Source organism: Drosophila serrata, unplaced genomic scaffold (genome assembly GCF_035046125.1).
Source record: "Drosophila serrata isolate PLE 108 unplaced genomic scaffold, ASM3504612v1 contig_184, whole genome shotgun sequence".
Taxonomy (NCBI): domain Eukaryota; kingdom Metazoa; phylum Arthropoda; class Insecta; order Diptera; family Drosophilidae; genus Drosophila; species Drosophila serrata.
Window position 1 is genome coordinate 8141528 of NW_028257082.1, and position 18521 is coordinate 8160048.

General features: G+C 44.5%; 4 protein-coding genes across 31 annotated transcripts; 3 read left to right on the top strand and 1 right to left on the bottom strand.

The window, feature by feature from the left end:
- Window positions 1–268: 268 nt before the first annotated feature.
- Window positions 269–18363, bottom strand: RhoGEF2 (Rho guanine nucleotide exchange factor 2). 28 transcript variants are annotated; one of them, XM_086828782.1, is made up of 24 exons: window positions 18199–18363; window positions 16283–16616; window positions 12550–13405; window positions 12110–12202; window positions 11991–12048; window positions 9913–10055; window positions 9679–9852; window positions 8251–9345; window positions 7750–7834; window positions 6855–7692; window positions 6595–6772; window positions 6419–6530; window positions 6198–6347; window positions 6087–6137; window positions 5707–6022; window positions 5500–5637; window positions 4143–4603; window positions 3493–4084; window positions 3241–3418; window positions 2980–3173; window positions 1395–2913; window positions 1135–1335; window positions 959–1069; window positions 269–894 (listed from the first exon to the last, which is right to left on the bottom strand). In XM_086828782.1, the coding sequence occupies exons 2-24, from the start codon at window positions 16306–16308 to the stop codon at window positions 685–687; spliced, it is 7779 nt and encodes a 2592-aa protein (XP_086684908.1). In that variant the 5' UTR covers window positions 16309–16616; window positions 18199–18363; the 3' UTR covers window positions 269–684. The 28 variants fall into 28 exon arrangements, with proteins under 28 accessions (XP_086684908.1, XP_086684917.1, XP_086684911.1 ...); XM_086828791.1 differs by having other exon boundaries at window positions 16240–16616; window positions 18199–18361; XM_086828785.1 differs by having other exon boundaries at window positions 1135–1332; window positions 17928–18361.
- On the top strand, window positions 10129–12032 carry LOC110181196 (uncharacterized). Its single transcript, XM_086828826.1, has one exon. The coding sequence runs from the start codon at window positions 10129–10131 to the stop codon at window positions 10528–10530; it is 402 nt and encodes a 133-aa protein (XP_086684952.1). The 3' UTR covers window positions 10531–12032.
- On the top strand, window positions 10720–12032 carry LOC110181186 (uncharacterized). Its single transcript, XM_020948868.2, has one exon. It carries the CDS (start codon window positions 10720–10722, stop codon window positions 11155–11157), a length of 438 nt encoding a protein of 145 aa, XP_020804527.1. The 3' UTR covers window positions 11158–12032.
- On the top strand, window positions 11249–12032 carry LOC110181176 (uncharacterized). The gene has a single exon (XM_020948856.2). The coding sequence runs from the start codon at window positions 11249–11251 to the stop codon at window positions 11921–11923; it is 675 nt and encodes a 224-aa protein (XP_020804515.2). The 3' UTR covers window positions 11924–12032.
- Window positions 18364–18521: the final 158 nt, after the last annotated feature.

Consider the following 18521-nt stretch of genomic DNA (forward strand, 5'->3'; position numbering starts at 1 on the left):
GTGCCTGATTTTCTCGATAATTTTATGTGGAAATATCAATATTAATAAATATTAATAATGGGGGCCAGCTGAACGAATGGAAAAGCAAGGGAAGAATGCCAAGAAAGCATCATTGACTGTGACATAGCTTTTTCCTCTTTTTTTCAGTAGAATTTTAAGATGATTCTTAAAAGATAATTAATAAAATGAAACAAAATAAATAAAAATAAAAATGTTTACCACTTACAAATACTTGAAATTCTTCCAAAAAGAACTCTTGTCGTCCTAGTTTATTTCTCAATAACTATATATTGTTTATTGTTCTTTATAAATGTATCAAACATTGTGTGTATTTTAGCAGATATATATTATATATTCTTTAAGTCGAGATAATATGCATATGTATATATATATATATATGTATTTAATTAGTTTTACGACGGGGGACATGGTTAGGCTTAATTCAAGGGCGTGTTATCGGCTCTTGTGGAATACATAATATTTCTTGTAAGAGAACAAATGTAGCTACATTACAGGCTACAGTAGTAAAAGGCATGCTATTAGAAAGGCTACTCTCGTAAAGCACAGACGCCGCCAATTCAATTGGACAAATGCGTGTGTGTGCGGGGGAAAAACAAGAACAAGTATATGTATTTTATACACAAAAAAAAAGAAATATATATATATATATTTTAAATAAGTTTCCTAACATCCTGATTCCTCATCCTCAGTGCTGTTAACTCTCATGGCTACCGCTGTCTGGGTGGTGACGCTAGGCGAAGCCGTGGCCAACGGAAGCGGAGTGGGCGTTGGCGTGGGCGTGGGCGTCAGTGAACTGTTGGAAATGGCGTCAATTTCATCGTCAAACACGACATCCTCGGCATGCATCAGTTTAGAAAGATCGAACCGAGTTTCCTTATGAATGCAGGGAATATGTTAACGAATATGTATCAACTAAAAACTTAGAAGGTATTCTCACCTTGACTTCATCAACTCGCTGTCTTTCATGCAGCGCACTTAAAAGCTCGCGAAGGTGTTGATTCTCTTTACGCAATCGCTCCCTCTCCACATCTCGTTCATTAATTTTTGGCTGTTAATTATGCACAAGATTCATTAAAATTCAAATTCATTTGATAATAAAGATTACAAACGCACCAAAAGCATGGAAATCTGCTCGTTCAAGACTGTCACAATGCTGCTGAGGGCATGGCAGGGCACGCTTGGCTCCAGCACACTGGCGTGCTGGATACGATTCGGTCCGCAGGTGCTGGCAGATGCTCCAGTTAACTTTTCCATTTCCGACGACGGTGCTGTCTGTGTCGACCCATCGACCCGGGTCACCGCCAAGGATTCCTTCTTTGCAAGAACAATAAGTTACATACTTAGATAATAGTTGTGGAAAGAGTAATACTTACGGATACCTCGATGTCCTCCTTGATTTCCACCGATGAGGACGTCTTCTCAACTGTCTTTTCATCTGCGGCTTCATCGGTACTTGGGCATGGTAGTCCATCCGCAATTGTCATGCTTTCATTATCTGAAGCAGCTTCAGGCTTGGCTTTCTCCGTCTCCAAATTTGGCGTTTCGGCGACCACAGCTTCGTTTGTAGATGGCAGCTCAGTGTTGCCTGTTTCACCAGCCACCTTCTTGTCGGACTCTGCCGCCTCAGGCAGATCTTCATCAGGAATAGCATCCGTGCAGCCGTCCGACTGCGTTGGTTTTAGCTCTTCTTTCATAGCAGCTAGTGGTGTCGTAGTGGTGGAGTCCTGCGACTTGGATGGGATCGCTGGCAGGCGCAGCTCGTCAATCTCACAGTAACCGTCATCGTCTTCATGTATGGCAACTTCGTCAAGATCAAGGGTTTGTAGTTTGGGCATCAGTCTCGATGGCGGTATCTGGGCCTGAGCCTGGGCATGCTGTCTATTTGGTGGTGGCAACGGCGGAGGCGGCGGTGATGACGACGCTGGTGTTATTACCTTCTTGCGCAGCTTGTCCTTCTCGTGACAGTGACCGCACACCATGGTGGACACTGCAGAGACCTCCTGCTCCGGCGTCACATGCATGTACTCGTTCAGCATTTTGGTCAGGGTCTGGATCTGATCGTAGGCAGCTAAAGCGATATCAGCACTGTCTTTCGGCGCCTCTGGCATCATGGCAATGTCCACAATCTGGTCGTAGTGCTCCACGGGCAAACGGAAAATATCACAAATGATCTTTTGCTTCTCCAGCAAGTCGTTCCTAATGGACGCGTCCAAGCGGCGCAGCTTCTCGCCCGGCGTCAGCACAGGCTCCGCGGTGTGTGCCGGACTGATACTGATCTGGATGGCTGTGGGATCCACGAGGGGACTCTGCATCAACAGGGTGCGCGTGTTGTTCGAGTTGTTCGAACAGACAATGCTGGCACTGTCGCGTTTGGAGTGGCCTCCCACTATTCCGTAGGTGGAGTTCCTTTCCTCGCCACTGGATCCCGGCCTGGCTGATTCCCTCGCAGACTGAGAGTGTCGCAGGGTTACGTCAGTGTTCGGCTCCGATCCATTCGCAGCAAACTTGCTGGGCTCTCCAGAGCTTCGGATTGACATTGAGCGACTTACCTGATCACTCTGGCTCGAACGCTGTGACTTGGGAGTATTCACATAATCGGCTTCAGCGACATCCTTAGACCTCAGCTGAACTCCCGAAATGGAGCTAGTCGCTGGAGCTGGAGTAACCGTGGCTATGGGAAGCATAGGTGCCAGGGGTGTTGTGGTCACCGTGGCCGTTGCCGACATCGGCTGCGGGCAATCAGTTGTCAGCTCCAGGGACTCCTTGGTGCTGGAATGCGGAATGCTGGTGAGCGCAGGGTCACTGATGCTCGTGTCATGGCTGGCATTCGTGGCATTCTTCGACCGGTTCTTTGACTGCCGGGCAGCAGCATCCGAGATGTGCTTAAACCAACTGCAAAAACATTGTACAGAAAATTATTTTAAGCTTCTGTGTTGCCCAATCACCATCAGTACTCACGTCTTGCACTCGGAGCTGCTGGGCGCCCGCAGCTCCAGCATTTGTGATGTCTTTGTCTTGATGAGGAAAAAGGAATTCTTATCGGCGGCCTCCTGGCGCACCAGGGTTTCGGCATCGATGCTCATAATGGGGTTGACGGGCTTATTGTTCACCGACAGCGGTGTGTGTAAATTTTTTAAATAATATTTATCATCCTGTCGAAAAAAAAAACAATCCAAATAAAATAAATGGTTTTGTACCATTCCTCAAGAATAAACTTACCTGTTTAGTCAGCAAAACGATCATAGTCTCAAAGAGCAGGCCGTGAAGCTGGACACCAGGATTCTTTTTGATCGTCAGATTGCCATCGTGGATGAGGTGATGTTGGGTCAGGTCCAATTTCTTAAACTCCTCCTTGTCATAGGAGGATCTGTCTAGTTTACGCTGAATGTTTTGTAGTCTTTTTTTTTTGTAAAAATTAGAGTAAATATGGTTAAATACAAGCCTAAAACAGTTTTCTCTGGTAATACATACTTGTGAGCATCCTCGGCTGTTTTCACCGCCTGATTGACTTCGACGAGGATCCGCTTAGAGGACTCCACGGCTCGCTGAATAGCCTCCGCTTCGGTAGTATTCTCGGGCAACACGCGAACCGTCACCTTGTATAGGTTCTCAAAAAGCAACGGGTACTTGGTGAGGCGCTGCAGAACGGTGGGCAAAAGATCCTTCAGCTCGAGTCGGCGGCAGGCCTTGTGCGACTCGGACTTCCTTAATAATTTCTGCAGCGTCTCGTCCTTGTTGCGTTTCTCCTTTAGGGCTTCCAAGGCGATCTGTTGGCGGGCACAGAACTGAGCCGCAAATTCGCAAAGAACAATCCCCGACTGGCCGTCGAACATGTCGCTCAGCAAGTCACCCAAATGGTTCACCACATGGTTGTGCTCGATTCGCCGCTGTTTCAGTTTTTGCTCAAAGGTGCCGTGAATCTCGCGGAGCGACAGCAAGGCGGGCGGGAAGAGCAACAGCAGATGGTCCTGGGACAATAGGTTACTCTCGTAGAGTGGCAGGAAGAACAGGCGATCCAGCAGCTTCAGAGTGCGCACATGGTTGCGTTCGGTTTGATAGATTTCTGCACGAGGAGAAAAGAAAATAAGTAACAGACATATAGATAAAAAGACATCTCTTACCATTTATAATCTCTTGACGCTTCTTTTCGGCATCGGTTAGAGCTGCCAGCATCTCAGCGGCCACCATAGAACTCCAGTCCACTTCATTGGCATCATCCTCATCCTCGCTGTCCAGGTTTCCATGCCTGGGCAACGGATATCCTGCATTCCAAAAGCTTGCGTTGGTCACGGCACTACTTCCACCGCCTGATGCTGACGCCACGCCGGCCTGAAATGTATCCTGCTGCTGACAATGTTGCTGCGCATGCTGCTGAATAAGCAAATGCGGATGTTGCTGGCTCTGGTTCAAGCCACTTGGCATGGGCTGGACGCCACCTACGGCTCCTCCTCCGGCGGATGCAGCAGCGAAGTGCTCCATCGAAGTGCTGGGACTCTCGCTGCCGCCAGCTGAAGAGGAAAGACTAGAATTGGAGCTGGCCACATAGTTGGCATTTGAAAGGCCCAAGTCCAACTGCTCATCGCTGAAAGGAAGAAAAATATAAATAAATTTAAAGTAAACATATAAATATGTTTCTTTTACTTGATGCCTTCGAAATTTAGGGTCGTCTTAAAGCTTTTACTACGATTAAATCGTATATTTCTTTCCATTGTATGGTTTTACTTAAATATTTTTGTCCTGCTGATGATGAGTCAATCTTAGAGCACTAAAAGGACATAGCCGGAGCTGGCAGGTGTTGGATGTGTGTCGGAACCAGTTGCTCAAACAGTTCTGTCAGCAGGAAACTCAGGACGCAACCTGGAATTGACCAGCAGCATGGTCGAGAGCAGACTGGTGGGTGCTGGCGTGGCCTACATATTGCGGTGGCGGACAGACAATATAATCGATGTCAATGCCGGCGTCTAATCAACTATCCGCCAGTGACTGCCAGCCAACCAACCACATACATATGCGATAATAGTCACCGTAAACAATACAAGGTAATGACTGCTCGAAGGCCGGATACTCTCCTAGTCGGAGCGCCCTGTGGGGTATTAATGCATGCCTGCTAATCATATCCTTCTATGTGCCAACTTAAATATAGTTTAATTAAAAACTCAAAGTAAAGCGAATTTTCTTTAGAGAATAGACACGCAATGGAAAAGTTGTGAAGCTCAGACACCAGTATATATGGACTGCATTGCGACGCAATTCACATTAATTAGTAAAATTAATATCCGGTTACTTGGCCGCGTAGGAAAATGCCGCAAGGTTGGAGAGGCTTCGAGGGAGTGGCCCTAGGCAATGGCAATGGAATGGAAGAATTTATTCGGTAAGCTGAGACCGCGAACGGAGGGCAAACCAGTAGACAGACAGTAGGTCACATGAGTTCTCCTTCTCCCTCTTCTTTCCTCGAAATCGATTACTGGGAATACTTACTTGGGACGCGACGATAAACTTGGATCAGAGGTCTTGCGGCGACTGTTGCGGTTCCTTTTGTTAGACAAGCGCTCCTTGTACGATTCCGATCGATTTACGGAGACTGGTGCGCTCTTGTGCTGCGGATTCGGAGTGTAACTGTCGAGGGATAACAGAATTTATATTAATAAATTCCTAGCAATCCATCAGCTCTCCACCATTACTTACCGCTCCCTACGCGAGTCCTTCTCCGTCGCATCAAACGCATTGAGCTCGGCTAGTGCACTTAGATCAATGCTGACGGATCCACTGTTAGAAGGGGCCGTGGAGGCACTGCTAGTGGACACATCCATGTTACAGCCAGCGCCACCATTGGGATTTATAATACTGTCGTTAGCGCAACTGCCGTGAAACGAACCCTGCAGGTCGGTGGTGTTTAACGCAGAAGTGTTGCAGGATGTGTTGTTCCCATTCGAACGTATCGATATGTTAGCATCCGGTCGCCGATCAGATGGTTGGCGCACAATCGAAGCCTGGCTGCGGTCTAAGTATACATGAAAGGAGGAGGATTAGTGATAAAGGAAATTTAAAAAACTAAAGAATCTTACCTGGGGTCAATTTCATATCCATCTCCTCTTCTTGCCGACTGCGTTTTTCATCTACAGGAAATTATAAAATTAGTTTTTATAGTTCAACATAAATATTATAATTTTTCTTACTTCCAATAACGTCGCTAGTGCGCGGTCGAATTTTTCCCATGAATTTACTGATTTTATCGTTATGGGCAAGCCGCTTTGCCTGGGGCAGAGGCCCGGGACAGCTCTCGTCAACGACTTTCGAGCAATGACGATGTATATTCAATTTACAGTCTGCAAACAGAAAACAAAAACATTTTAATTCAAAATTCCACGAGATGCTGTGGGGTGGTTGGGGGGCTCACCTGTACAATGATAACCCTGCGGACTCACACCCCAGATAATCGTCTGGCAATGATTGCAGTGCGTCACTTCATAGTATTGACGCAATACCAATGGATGACCACGGACACTCATCTGTTGAATAGATGCGATTGATTTATGTGCATATTTGAGAAATGTCGCTCTATCTGAGACTCACTTTACGATTTTTTCCCATTATACGAGACTTGAAGCTCTTGTCGCGGCTTACAAAGTGATGAACGCGCTCCACAATGCTGCTCGGTGGCGGCCGAGAGATGAAGATCCGATAGGTGACCGTGGAAAAGGCCGAGCACAGGGCCACTTTACGAACATCCTCCGGTGGTCCGTCCTCATCGCTAATATTCAATTAAAAAGTATTAGTATAAACAAGTGTTCGTAGTTGGTATAGATTTAAATGCTGCTCTTATTAATACTTACATAAGTGCTTGCAGCTTAGTCAGCAAATACTTGTCAATAATTTGCTCCTTCTGCTTATCCGTCTTCGCTTCGGCCAACTTATCATCAGTGGGACCGTAAATGGTGCCCAGACCGGCGGTGCGTTTTTGTTGGAACTCGCGCAGCTGCTCGCTAATCAGATCCTTGGCCCGCTTGCGACTACGCAGGAAGACGCTGCGCAGAATCTCCCCCTTGTCGAACTCCGACTGCAGCACATTGTCCACCTCGCGGGCCAGCGACTCATCCTGGCGATACCACGACAGAGGGGCACGCGGAACAAGGAACGTGGAGTGGATTTCGTAGGCCCACTTGCGCATATCCTTGGGAGTTCCCTCTTTGTACAGCTCGGTGATCAGGTAAAAAAGAAGTGGCGCTGGATCCGAGTTGGAAACCACGTAGTTCAGGAAGATGGCCAGGAAGGTAACGTTTTCTGCCAGCAGCAAGCGAGTCAGATTATTAAACGGACCGTTCTCGTCAATGAAGGGCTCCTCCAGATCCGACGAGTTTTCGTCCTCCATCGAAAGGATCTCCTTCTGCGTATCGGTTGACTGGGCCGCGTGGATATTATGGCTGGAATGTAGGGACATCGGCGACATCGGAGATGAGGCCCCGGCTGCCATCGGCGTAAACTGATGGGACTCAATGAAGATGCCTCCTCCTCCAGCTGCCGCTCCTCCGTGACAATTCTCGTTTGGATCCTCCTCCACGGTCATGTGTGAACTGTGCGACAAATATGGCGGCGGCGGTGTTCCTGGCGGCGACGCTTCACCATCCTTCTCGACAATCTCCCATGAGCCGGAAGTTGTTTTCGTTAAACGATCTGCGTGATTATACGTTAGTTAAGGTAAGACTGCGTTTTTACCATATGAAATCCTACCCGGATGTCGTGGATGCATGTTGTCCGGCGAAGAGCCAACGCGTCGGTGCTTATTTTTGGCCAATTTCGGAGTCTGTCCCAGTGCCTGTGAAGGAATCATATCATTTAATATTTGGTAACAAAGAAAAAAATGTAAATTCCCACAAAATATAAATAAATTTGACCTGCAAATAGCATTCGAAATTCTACCCACAAAATAATACATATAATAATTTCCTGCGGGTTTAATAATGTTTAATATTCAATCAAAAGTGTTTTCGGTTAGTTTTGCTAGCAGGAAGCAGATTAAAAATTAATATTATTAACATGGGCAACTTATGGTAAGCGTTGATTAATAAGATTAGATTGAAACATAAAGAAATGTTAGTAAGATGTCAGGGTTGTGAAGGTTAGAGTGTTAAAGTACAGGATCAAGGTCCTTGGCAGTGTTTTTTGTTTCTTTTTTGGTTTATTTTTGGCAGAGATAAGGAGGCGATTTCGATCGATTTGTTAACTACTTACTGCTGTGGCCTGGCCACTGCTCAACTGATGCTGCAGTTGCTGCTGCTGATATTGCTGCAGATGCTGGACAATGTTGGGCCGCTGGGACAGCGGAAAGGCATTCTTCAGGTTGTCGTTCTGCACCGCCGTTGTGGTGGCCACTAGCGGATAATTGAACGCGCTGCTACCCATCGAGTTGGGCTGGGCGAGATTCTGGCAGCTGCCACGACTCATATCCTCCGTCATCATGCCTGGTAAACGCGGTGGTAGCGGCGGCGGTCCTCCATCCACTTCGATAGATCCACCAGCTGCTCCACCCACCGCACTGGCCGACGATTCCATTTGCAGGAACATCTGCGTGGACATCTTGGGATCGGATAGGGCCTTCGCCTTTGCCTTGGAACGCTTGGACTTGGCATTGTTGCTGGGACTATTGTCGGTGCTGTTCGGCGATCGGTTCATCTGGGGACTGGTGGCCCGATCCAGATCGGAAACAGGAGCCATCAGATGACCTCCACCGCCCGGCGACGCATTACCATTCTTCAGATCCAACAGTAGCTGTCTGGGCGGATTCCGTTGCGGCAGTGGCGGAGGCACATCCTCCTCAATCAGACTCTTTGAAATAAGGAATTTATTCATGCCCTTTGACGACGATGAACCGGATTCTTTGAAGCGTTGCTGTTGCTGCTGCTGATGCAGGTGGAAGGGATGCGAGGTGGGCGTGGAGGAATGCTGGTGCAGCGACTGCGACATAGACTCTGCCTGATGGCTCAACCGCTGCTGTTGCAGGAAGTCCGCCGTGAGGCCGAAAGGCGACGAGGCTCCGCCGATGTCCTTTTCAATCTTGTTCTTGCGAGTGCCCAGCGACAGGGACGAGAGGGAACGCGGCAGGAGGGAAAGGAATGCGGGTGAAGTGCTAGTTGGCGTTGGCTGTTGCTGTTGCGGATAGTTGTTGTTGTGGAGATTGTGGTGGTGGTGGTGGTTTTGGTGGTGAAGATGATGGAATTGCTGATTGTTGTGAGTGGCGGACGCAGACAAGTGTTGGATTTGGTTGGGCGTTAGTAATGCTGTGTTCTTATTGCCGGCGGCTGACTGCAGCTTAACGGTCGGTGCGTCCTGGAGTTAGGGTATATCATCGATCATGGGTGGTGGTGTGCGTTAGAATGCCGCGAGATGGAAGAGAAAGAGTAGAAAGGTCATCATGTAGCATCATCATTTTAGATTCACCTGAACCCCTTCCGTCCTTCCTAGAAAGGCACTATTCCTTTTATTTCAAAGGACACGTCTCAAACCAAAAGTTGTTGTTATGAACAGCGAGGACTAGCTTGCTTGCGTTAGGCTGAATTACAATTATTAGCTGGGTTAACAGAGCGCGGCGCCTGGGCAGGATATCTTCGGTGACCTTGGCAGCTTACCTGAACTATCAAATAAAAAACCACCCTCACTCACCTCGGCTCCCACTTGATGGAGCTGCTCCCGCAGCTTCTTGATGTTCGCCTCCGACAGCTTGTAGCTGGGATTGTTCTGGTCGCTCTTTAAGCGCTCCAAGTTCAGTTTCTCCTGCTCCAGCATTTTCTGCAGCGTCTGGATCTTGTACGTTTCCATCTCGCGGCGCTTGATGCTCTGTAAATAATTATATTGTTAAACTTTTTCGCTCGCTCTAGACAGTCCTAAACTACTCACATCCACCGGCTGTGGTCCAGTTATGGAAGCAGTACGATCTCGCCCAGAGAGAATAGGAGTTTGGGGCGTCGTCACAACAGACACGGAAGTGGGTCGCGTTACTTTCTGACTTCGCTTCACCGCCAGTTCAACGGTTGTGGATGCTGAAAACACACAAATATAGAGCATTGTTTTATCTGTCAATAAACTAAAATTTTATGCAAAACAAAATTGATCATGATCCTACAGAAGCTCGTGAACGTGTTTGCATTTGCTGGCGCGTTTTACGTGTCCCATAAGCTGGGTGTTTGGTATGATCCAGTGGACACCGAAAGCAATATATCACAACCAGTGGAGATTGAAAAGAGTAAAGATCAGCCCGTGGATATAAAGAACAACGATCAGAACTCCATCTTGAGTGAGGAAGACAAGCGGAGGTTACAACGCGCCAAAGAGGACTTGGAGAAGAAGGTTTGCACTAAGCATGGGCTATGCGAGCCAACTCCAAAGCCACTTAGCGAATCTGTTAGCGAAGCCTTCTATGACACTTGGTTGGCTCTCAAGAAGATCCCTTCCTTCTGGGCACGAACCGCAAATAACATTGGCGAAAAGATTTGTCGGTTTTTCAGTGATGACTAATAGAACAAGAAATAGAATACAATGCTTCCAAGAGCCTGTAGGATCAAAACCAAAATAAAAGCAATCAAAGTAGACCCAGAAAAGGGGTTTTTTTAAATAATAAACTAAAATGTATCTCTTGAAAGGGATCACAAAAATTGTTTGAAACAATCTTTTAATCGAAAAACAGAGAACCAAAATTGCTCAAGTATGTCTTTCAAATTTTTGGCTGGTTGGGACAAGCCTGTGGAGGAGTCAGTAGCACAAGTGGATTCAAAGGACCCCACCTTTGAAAATGAGTTTCCTCTTTGGGCTCCGCACAACTGCAACTTGGCTCTGACACGAGGATTTTACTTTTCTCTTCGCCTGCCCGACTGGGTCAGGGATTTCAAGCACCAGACTCGGGAGATCCTTGCTCATCGCTTCGATCCGCTAAAGAGAAACAGTGAGAATAAGGTCGAAAGTCTAAAGCAATCCAATCACTACGGAGATGCCCGGTCAGAGCGTTATGGCATGACTTTCTCGGAGAGTCCATTCTTCGAAGGCATTTCGCGGGAGAAGGCCAGGAGAGTGGAACGATTGCCCAAGATCAAGGATGATTTGACTTGCGGCAAGAGAGTTTCCAATTCTCAGACGCCTTTGCCATGATCTGTCATAAAATTATCAAACACCTTGAAAGCAGCAGCAGTCGGATTCGGGGTACCGTAACTCCACCAGATAGCAAACAGCAGACAGCAGCATGGTAGTCGGCCTAATAGTACGGGCGGGCGTTGTTTATGCCATAATCCTGGTCACCAAGAAGTACGGCGTCTGGGACTCTCCTGATGTTGCTCAGGAGGTGTATGCCGATGCTGCCGAGCACATCGAACCATATGCGGATAAGGCTCGCCGCCAATTAAACATCTGCCCGCCCAGGCCACCGCCGCAGGGCGAGTGGTCGTTCTTTGGCATCCACTACTACAACAAATTGGTGAAAGCATTCTTCGACGTTCTAAGCCTTCTACCCTACGGAATGGCACTGGTCCTGGAGAACGCACCAGGCTATTTCACCGCTATGTATGAATACATTCGCAAGTTGCTCCCGGATGGCGAAAAGTCAAAAAAGAAGGAAATAACAATATCCAAGGGGCAGCTGGATGAAACGCCATTGGTCAGGCCACATTGTCAGGACAAAAACTGTCCTAAGAAGCCACCTCTAATTCCGCCTCCCTGCCCCAAGTGTAAAAGCGACAACTTCATCTACGAACCCCGTATACCAAAGAATCCGAGATGCGAGTGCTCCAAGTGCAAGGAACGCCCGCGGGAAAAATGGTCAGAAAATGAATGCACCAGAAATCTAATTCCAAAGAAGAGCAAATGTGCCTGTGGCGAACCTGTGTACCAAGAGCCCAATAAATCTAGCAAGAAGAACTAGGAGTACAGCGCATCAATACCCTAACGAAATTTCTGTGTAAAGCGTTATCTCGGCGAATAAAACTTACCTTTGATGAGACCCACAACTGTTGGGTGCTTCTCCTGCCGCACTTCATGTCCATTAACCTGAAAATATTAAAGTTATGTTAGGAAATCCTCGGTTGCGATAGGTAAAAATGCATCCTACCTTTAGTATCATATCGCCAGCAACGAGACCAGCAACCTCAGCTGCTCCGCCCGGCTTGACGCTTTCCACGAATACAGGATTGTCGCCGGAAACCTGAAAACATAAGGGATGATCCATTGTATTTTTGTTTAGTATAAGTACTTATTAGCAACAACCCCCATGGCCTTAGAATGAATCATTTAAACGAGTTAAAGTCACAGTTAGACTTTAATTTGGCATTAGTATGCAAATATTCAGTAAGTGCTTAAAGTACTCAACTTTAAAATGAGCCATAAATTAAATTATGATGATAAGTTACTTGCACATTTTTAAGGGCGTTATAATGAATATTTTTAGATACTTTTGTTGCCATTTTAACATTTATTTGATTCAGTGGTTTACAGCTCAAATGTTTTGTATTAGAATGAGAAGTAGTATAGATTCTAATAGACCAAACTCACCTTCATTCCATATCCGTTGCCATCCTTCCGCACAGTCAAAGTTAAATACTGAAAATTTTTTGGTAATGCTAGGCTTGGCGTCGTCGGCGTTGTAGCTGGCGTCGTGGACTCCTGGTAATGGAGCTCCCGGTTAAGGGGTGTCAGGTTGAGACTGCTGCGCTCCCCAGGCGGCGCCTGGAGAACAGGATTGGCGCTACTATCCCCGCCCATTATGCTGCCGTTATTATTGCTGCCAATATTGCCTGCTGCATTGCTGTGGTTGTTGTTGTGGGATGTGGGCGTAGCTGGTGCAGAAACACCACCGCTACCACCAGCTGCAGCTGTTGCTATGGTCGTGTCACCATTCATCTGGCTCTGCTTATAGCTCGCTGGCAACGGCGGCGTTTGGGGGGGCACGGAACTCTGGTTGTGGTTCTCCTTATCTTTATCCCGATCCTTGTCCCGATCTTTGTCCCGGTCCCGATGACCACTCAGGCTGCTAGCCAGACTGCTCAAGCTGCTCGCCAGTGACGGGGACCGTGGTATTTTCGACTTGTTGGCCGACTGCTTCTGTTTCTGTTTGTTCTTGGAATTCTTTACAGATTTCTGCTTGGGTGCTGGCAACTCGGGAACCGAATCCACAACAATGGCTGGCGTTGGTGACGCAACTGATGCCGATGGGCCTGCTGTTCCTGCTCCAGTTGCAGTTGCAGTTCCAGTTCCGGTGACTGTCCCAGGTTGACTGCCTGAGCTAGTGGTGCCGTTTGTGCTTGGATTCGCTGTTGATGATGATGACTCCGGGGGCTGAATGCTTGACTCTTCTGGCAGCTCCTGAACTTCATCGTATTCATGTTCGTCAGCATACAAGTCTATTAACCTGTGGAAGAAGATGTTCAAGGGAAATTAAAAGGGGAAGTCAATAAATATTACCAACGTTTGATATTAATGTATAAAATATGTTTTATGTTAGGTAAAAACTATATTTAATGCACAGCATAGTATTAAAATAACTATCATTTATTTATGCAATATAGAGATGAAAAGGCTTTAAATTTTTTAAACTTCCTAATATCTAGCTGATAACCTATGTATTTCCATACGTAATCTTAATTATAATAAACTTTTCAACAATTTTATCTATATTTTGTGGTATGTATATATTTTAAGATATAAATTAACATTAAAAATGTTTCATTTGTACTTAGCAATGTTAAAAAAACAATTAAGAACTTTTAAGTGCAGCAAAGAGCCATGAAAAACCACATTTATTTTGATTTTTTTAATAGCCTACACAATCCTCCCCCTTTAAAATCCATTTATCTGCAGCATTTCGCACAGATTGTCAATTCAAAATCGTCTATGAGAGGCAATCAATTTTGCTAAAGCACTTCATGACGGAACTGTTTTCTGCTGGCTTCTCTCGATGACCATACCCATACGGTGTGGTGTTCTGTTTTTTAACGAGCAGATAGCTAGATTAGGGGCTAATCAAGACCTCGGGACGTGAATGCGCGACAATCATGTAACGAAAGTCACGGCCAAAGCTAAAGCAAAAGCCAAAGCTAAAGCTGAAGCAAGAGCCAAGCGATCTCTCGTTGACGTTGACGGTGGGTCTCTTTTAATTGAGCTAAAATTAAATCAGCCAGAAGAATAGATACAGTTTAATTGCTGTTTATTTGATCATTTTGCATGTGAATGGAATGGATATACACGAGAGTATGTACGTGCGGATTTGTCTATACACCGGACTATTATAAAAGCTCATTTCCCGCCTGCTGAATTCATCATCATCATCATTATTATGATGAGATATTTCCATAACGGCCGGACGGACAAGACCTCCAAAAGGCCAAATGTTTACATTAATTTTTTGACTGATTGGCCCATGTCAATAACATGTCTCTCTGCTTGATCTAAGAGAATTCTCTTGGGTCTATCTTTAGCAGCTAAATTTGGGATCTGGGCAAATCTCAGCTGCAGCCGGTGAGTAAAACCAGTTAATGCGCACACAAATTAAACCCTGATGGTCTGTCGAATAATATGAATAGCAGAAACTGGCCAAGTCAGAGCTGTTAATAGATTTAAATCATTTTGCATGCATATTATACAACGCGTAGTTAGGCAAAGCAGAAACACCACCACGATTTGCAGCACACCACCAAAAACAGACACAAACAACATGCTTAGAAAGTCATTGGTTTCGCCAATCTATTTGGGCTAAAACTTCCCCTGGTGGCAATAAAAGAAATAAATGGTAAAATGTGAAAACTGGCCGCTCCCTAAGTTGGTGGCACTATATACATATGTATTAAGTCATCCAGTTGGTAGTCGAAACCACAAAAAACCACCCCAAGCCAGGGGGAACTATTGGTAAAAACAATCAGCAAACAGTGCGTTTCACAACTGTGAGTTTGGCTAAAAAGTTTTGCCCTCGCCAATTGACGCTTTCCGAACAATGTTAAGTGATTAATCATCGGGCAATTGAATTTGTAATTTATTACAAACAGTTGAGCAGTGATCTAATGCAATACATTATCTCATGAGCCACAAAACTTTTTACGGCCACCAAAAAATTGATTATATTATATGATTTTTCCTAACTAATCGGAATCTGGTTTTAGATCATTTTTATAGAAGCTAGTATCGTTGTTAAGGACTCATTTCCGACCCTATAAATCATATATATATAATCATATATATTTGATCAGCATCAACAGCTGAGTCGATCTAGCCATCTTAGGCAAAACAAATTTTTTGTTTCAATTTTTCAAAAATGTATAAAAGGTTCAAATTTGGCAAAATATTTAATTTTTGTAAATATTAAATTGACTATGCAGGGTTATTCACCTAATAAAAACTAACTCAGGAAAGCATTCCGAATTAAAATTAATTTTTTTTTTTGATTAGTTATGACTTTTTGAAACTTTGATTTATCGAAAAATTGTTATATTTTAAGCTTATTTATGAGCAGTTTCCAAGGGTATAACAACTTGGGCAAACCAAAGTTAGTTTTATTTCTTCTTTAAACTTTAACTTACTAAAGTTTGGGTTAATTATCCTCTTGCATTTTATGGCCTGACCACAATCAATCCTTGATTTTATTTAAATTATTTATCAGCCACAAACAGCTGACATTGCCTATGATATTTGAATTGGAAATTCACTTATACTACTTAAAGTAAATGCTTAATCGCATGTTGCATGCACATATGTCGTACGAATATAAGAAAAACAATTATTAACGTCTCCCAAGGAAAATAATAAAAGGGGTATGATGATAATGATTTATCGTCACTTTTGCGTTTCCCAACTATGACTAATAATATTCTCTTGTTTTTGTTTCGCAACTGTATTGAGAAGATTCATAGCTACATAGTAAGATTAATTTTTTGGATATAGTTTACTATAGTTTACTATAGTTTTAAAATCAATGCATGCATACCACAAATATTATTACCTAATCAGTTTTATAATATGTATAGTACAGCTTTCTGTGCGAACTTTGTTTGTATAGTAATTAGCACGATAGTTCCCAAAAGATACCGTATCTTTTGGATATGTATTTATGGACCTTTAGAGTGGGTTATTATTGAAATTTCAATTTAAAGAACTTCTTTGAAACAAAAACATGCACTTAGTTTTTTCTTAAGACAAATCTGACAAATAAAACTGTAAGCAAAGTACATTTTGCAATAAGTTTAGCACCATCACCTTGTAAAAAACATCAAGAAAATCGGCGCAGTGACGAACTCACAGTTTTTTTATCGATGGGTCATCCATAGGATTTTCTGCGATGGCTTTTGTTGGCTGCTGCTGCTGGTGCTGTGCGAAGGCAAAAAGGCGAATTCAAAGGCATGCGTAAGCCACTTGTCGGCGGAGTCGGAGTATTCACATTCGTTGCTGGACCAGAGTCACTATTTTGCTATTTTTATTTTAGCTTTTAGAAGCTATTTTCGAAGCGTTTTATTTGCGTCGATTTTCGATTTTCGGCTGCCTGCTGCCGTGCGCTGCTGCTGTCAGTGTATTGTTTGTTTTTTTATGGGTTCTCCGTTGCACTGGTTGAATGGATTTTGTATTTCGCACTAGTTCTATTCGTTTGAAGATTATATTGCCGTTAATGCATGTACATTAAAATATTTTTCGTTTCGAAGCGGGGGCGTTACAGGGGTCGGGGATGTGTGTAAAATGCAGGCACCGCGATCTCCTTGCAATTTCATTGTTTTTATTCCAACACAAACACTCACACACACGGACGCTCTCGCTCACTCGCACACACCCACGGCAGACCGTACACATTTATTAGTTGTCCCCTTCCTTAGCTGGCTCTGCGCTCTCACACTTCCGTTAACGTCTGCGCGCTCTCTGTGGGCCGCTTTGTTGTTTTTCTTTTTTCCTGTGTGCTTTTTGCTGACTAGTTTTCACGAAACATTTAATGGATGACGACTACGCCTCGGTGGGCGGGGGGAGGGGTTAGAAAACAAGTTTTTGGCCGAAAAAAATCAAACACTAATACTGGGACTGGGACTGGGGCGGTCCTGGCTAGACTAGACTAGACTAGCCTCGCCCTGGACTAGGACTTCTATCCTACTTTCATCACAACAGCTGATTGTTCAATTAGCGTGACAGAAAAAAATAAAAACAACTGGCTGCACACTGATCTCATCCCGATTGTGTTTGCTTAGCTCGCCTAAATAAATCAAATCTTGCAACTTCACTCCTTTTTAATTAAAAGCAAATATTTAATTGAATAAATATGTATACACACAAACGCCCCGAGCGTGTCTTCGTACGCGCCTGTGTGTGTGTATGAGGTTGTGTGGGGGTGCGAGTGCGATCATCGCCGCAAACGCAAACGCATTTTGTGTGAAATTTTGTCTGTATGTCTCGTCTGTGTGTGCGTGTGTGTCTGTGTCGACTGCTGAACTCTTGAACTGCAGTACGTCGTTTTAATTCGATTTTGGGGATGCGCGGCTTGGGGCGGCGGGCGATCGACTTAATGAGAGTACACGGTAAACAACTGGACACCCTGCCACACTCGGATTATTTTGTTTTGTCGCCAACAAGTGGCGGCGGCAGCCATATTGTTTTGTAAAATAAATACATATGCCATCATACATATGTACGTGTGTGATTGTGTGCGCGATAGGTTAGAGATCACTTTTAGACAAATTTGCGTAAAATTTCCTGGCAAAGCCAATTGCTCTTGCGAGCTCGATTCGCGAATAAATTTTGCATTTGGCGAATATGCACGTATTCAGTTGCACCAGTATTTAATGCACGCCCGTATGTGTGTGTGTTTGTGTCCGTGTTTGAATTTTATTGCTTTTGTTTGCTACTGCATGAGCTCACTGCGCATCATTCTTGCTTTTCACTTTTCCCCGTTTTTGCCACGCACTTACTATAAACTATTGTATTCCGTCAGTCTGAGAACTGTTTTTTACACTTATCGCGCCATCAACAAAACGTTCCAATTCTAAAAAATTCAAAATGATTTTAATTTTTGATATTTTTCTTTTGCTCTGAGTTCCGATTAATTTTTAGATATTTTTCCTTTGGTCACTCTGAATACCGAAGTTATTTATTAATTAATCTTTTGGTCACTCTGAATTTAGAGCCTGTTGTTCAACATCTTACATCTTACACGTCTAGAAATCAATTTTATACGGTTACATTTACATGGGGTCGAATTCTCGTTTTCGGGGGAGAATTCTTATGTATACTGTAAAATTTGTAACATATCCGCTCTCTTTTTTCTTGTTGGCAGTCGGGAGGATGTTAATTAGCAGAACTCCCTATCCGGTGCAGTCGGCAGTCGGGTCGTTGTTGTTAAAAATACCAATATATCGAAAGTTTTTCTTTGTATTTTTTGATAGTTTGTTTCTGGTCTCTCAATCCCGAAGCTGTTATTTCACATTTTACACGACTAGATAACATTTTGCACGCTTACATGTAGTATTGTACGAAGTAAAATTCATTAACAGACGTCACTCTGT

Excerpts from the sequence above, each read along its gene's own strand:
- LOC110181196 (XM_086828826.1), top strand. The coding sequence starts at position 10,129 with ATGATCCTACAGAAGCTCGTGAACGTGTTTGCATTTGCTGGCGCGTTT.
- LOC110181186 (XM_020948868.2), top strand. The coding sequence starts at position 10,720 with ATGTCTTTCAAATTTTTGGCTGGTTGGGACAAGCCTGTGGAGGAGTCA.
- LOC110181176 (XM_020948856.2), top strand. The coding sequence starts at position 11,249 with ATGGTAGTCGGCCTAATAGTACGGGCGGGCGTTGTTTATGCCATAATC.
- RhoGEF2 (XM_086828782.1), bottom strand. The coding sequence starts at position 16,308 with ATGGATGACCCATCGATAAAAAAACT. Across the intron at positions 4,085-4,142 it reads GCGTCAAGAGATTATAAATG|AAATCTATCAAACCGAACGC; the intron begins GTAAGAGATGTC and ends CTCCTCGTGCAG. Across the intron at positions 3,419-3,492 it reads ACAGCCGAGGATGCTCACAA|ACTACAAAACATTCAGCGTA; the intron begins GTATGTATTACC and ends CAAAAAAAAAAG.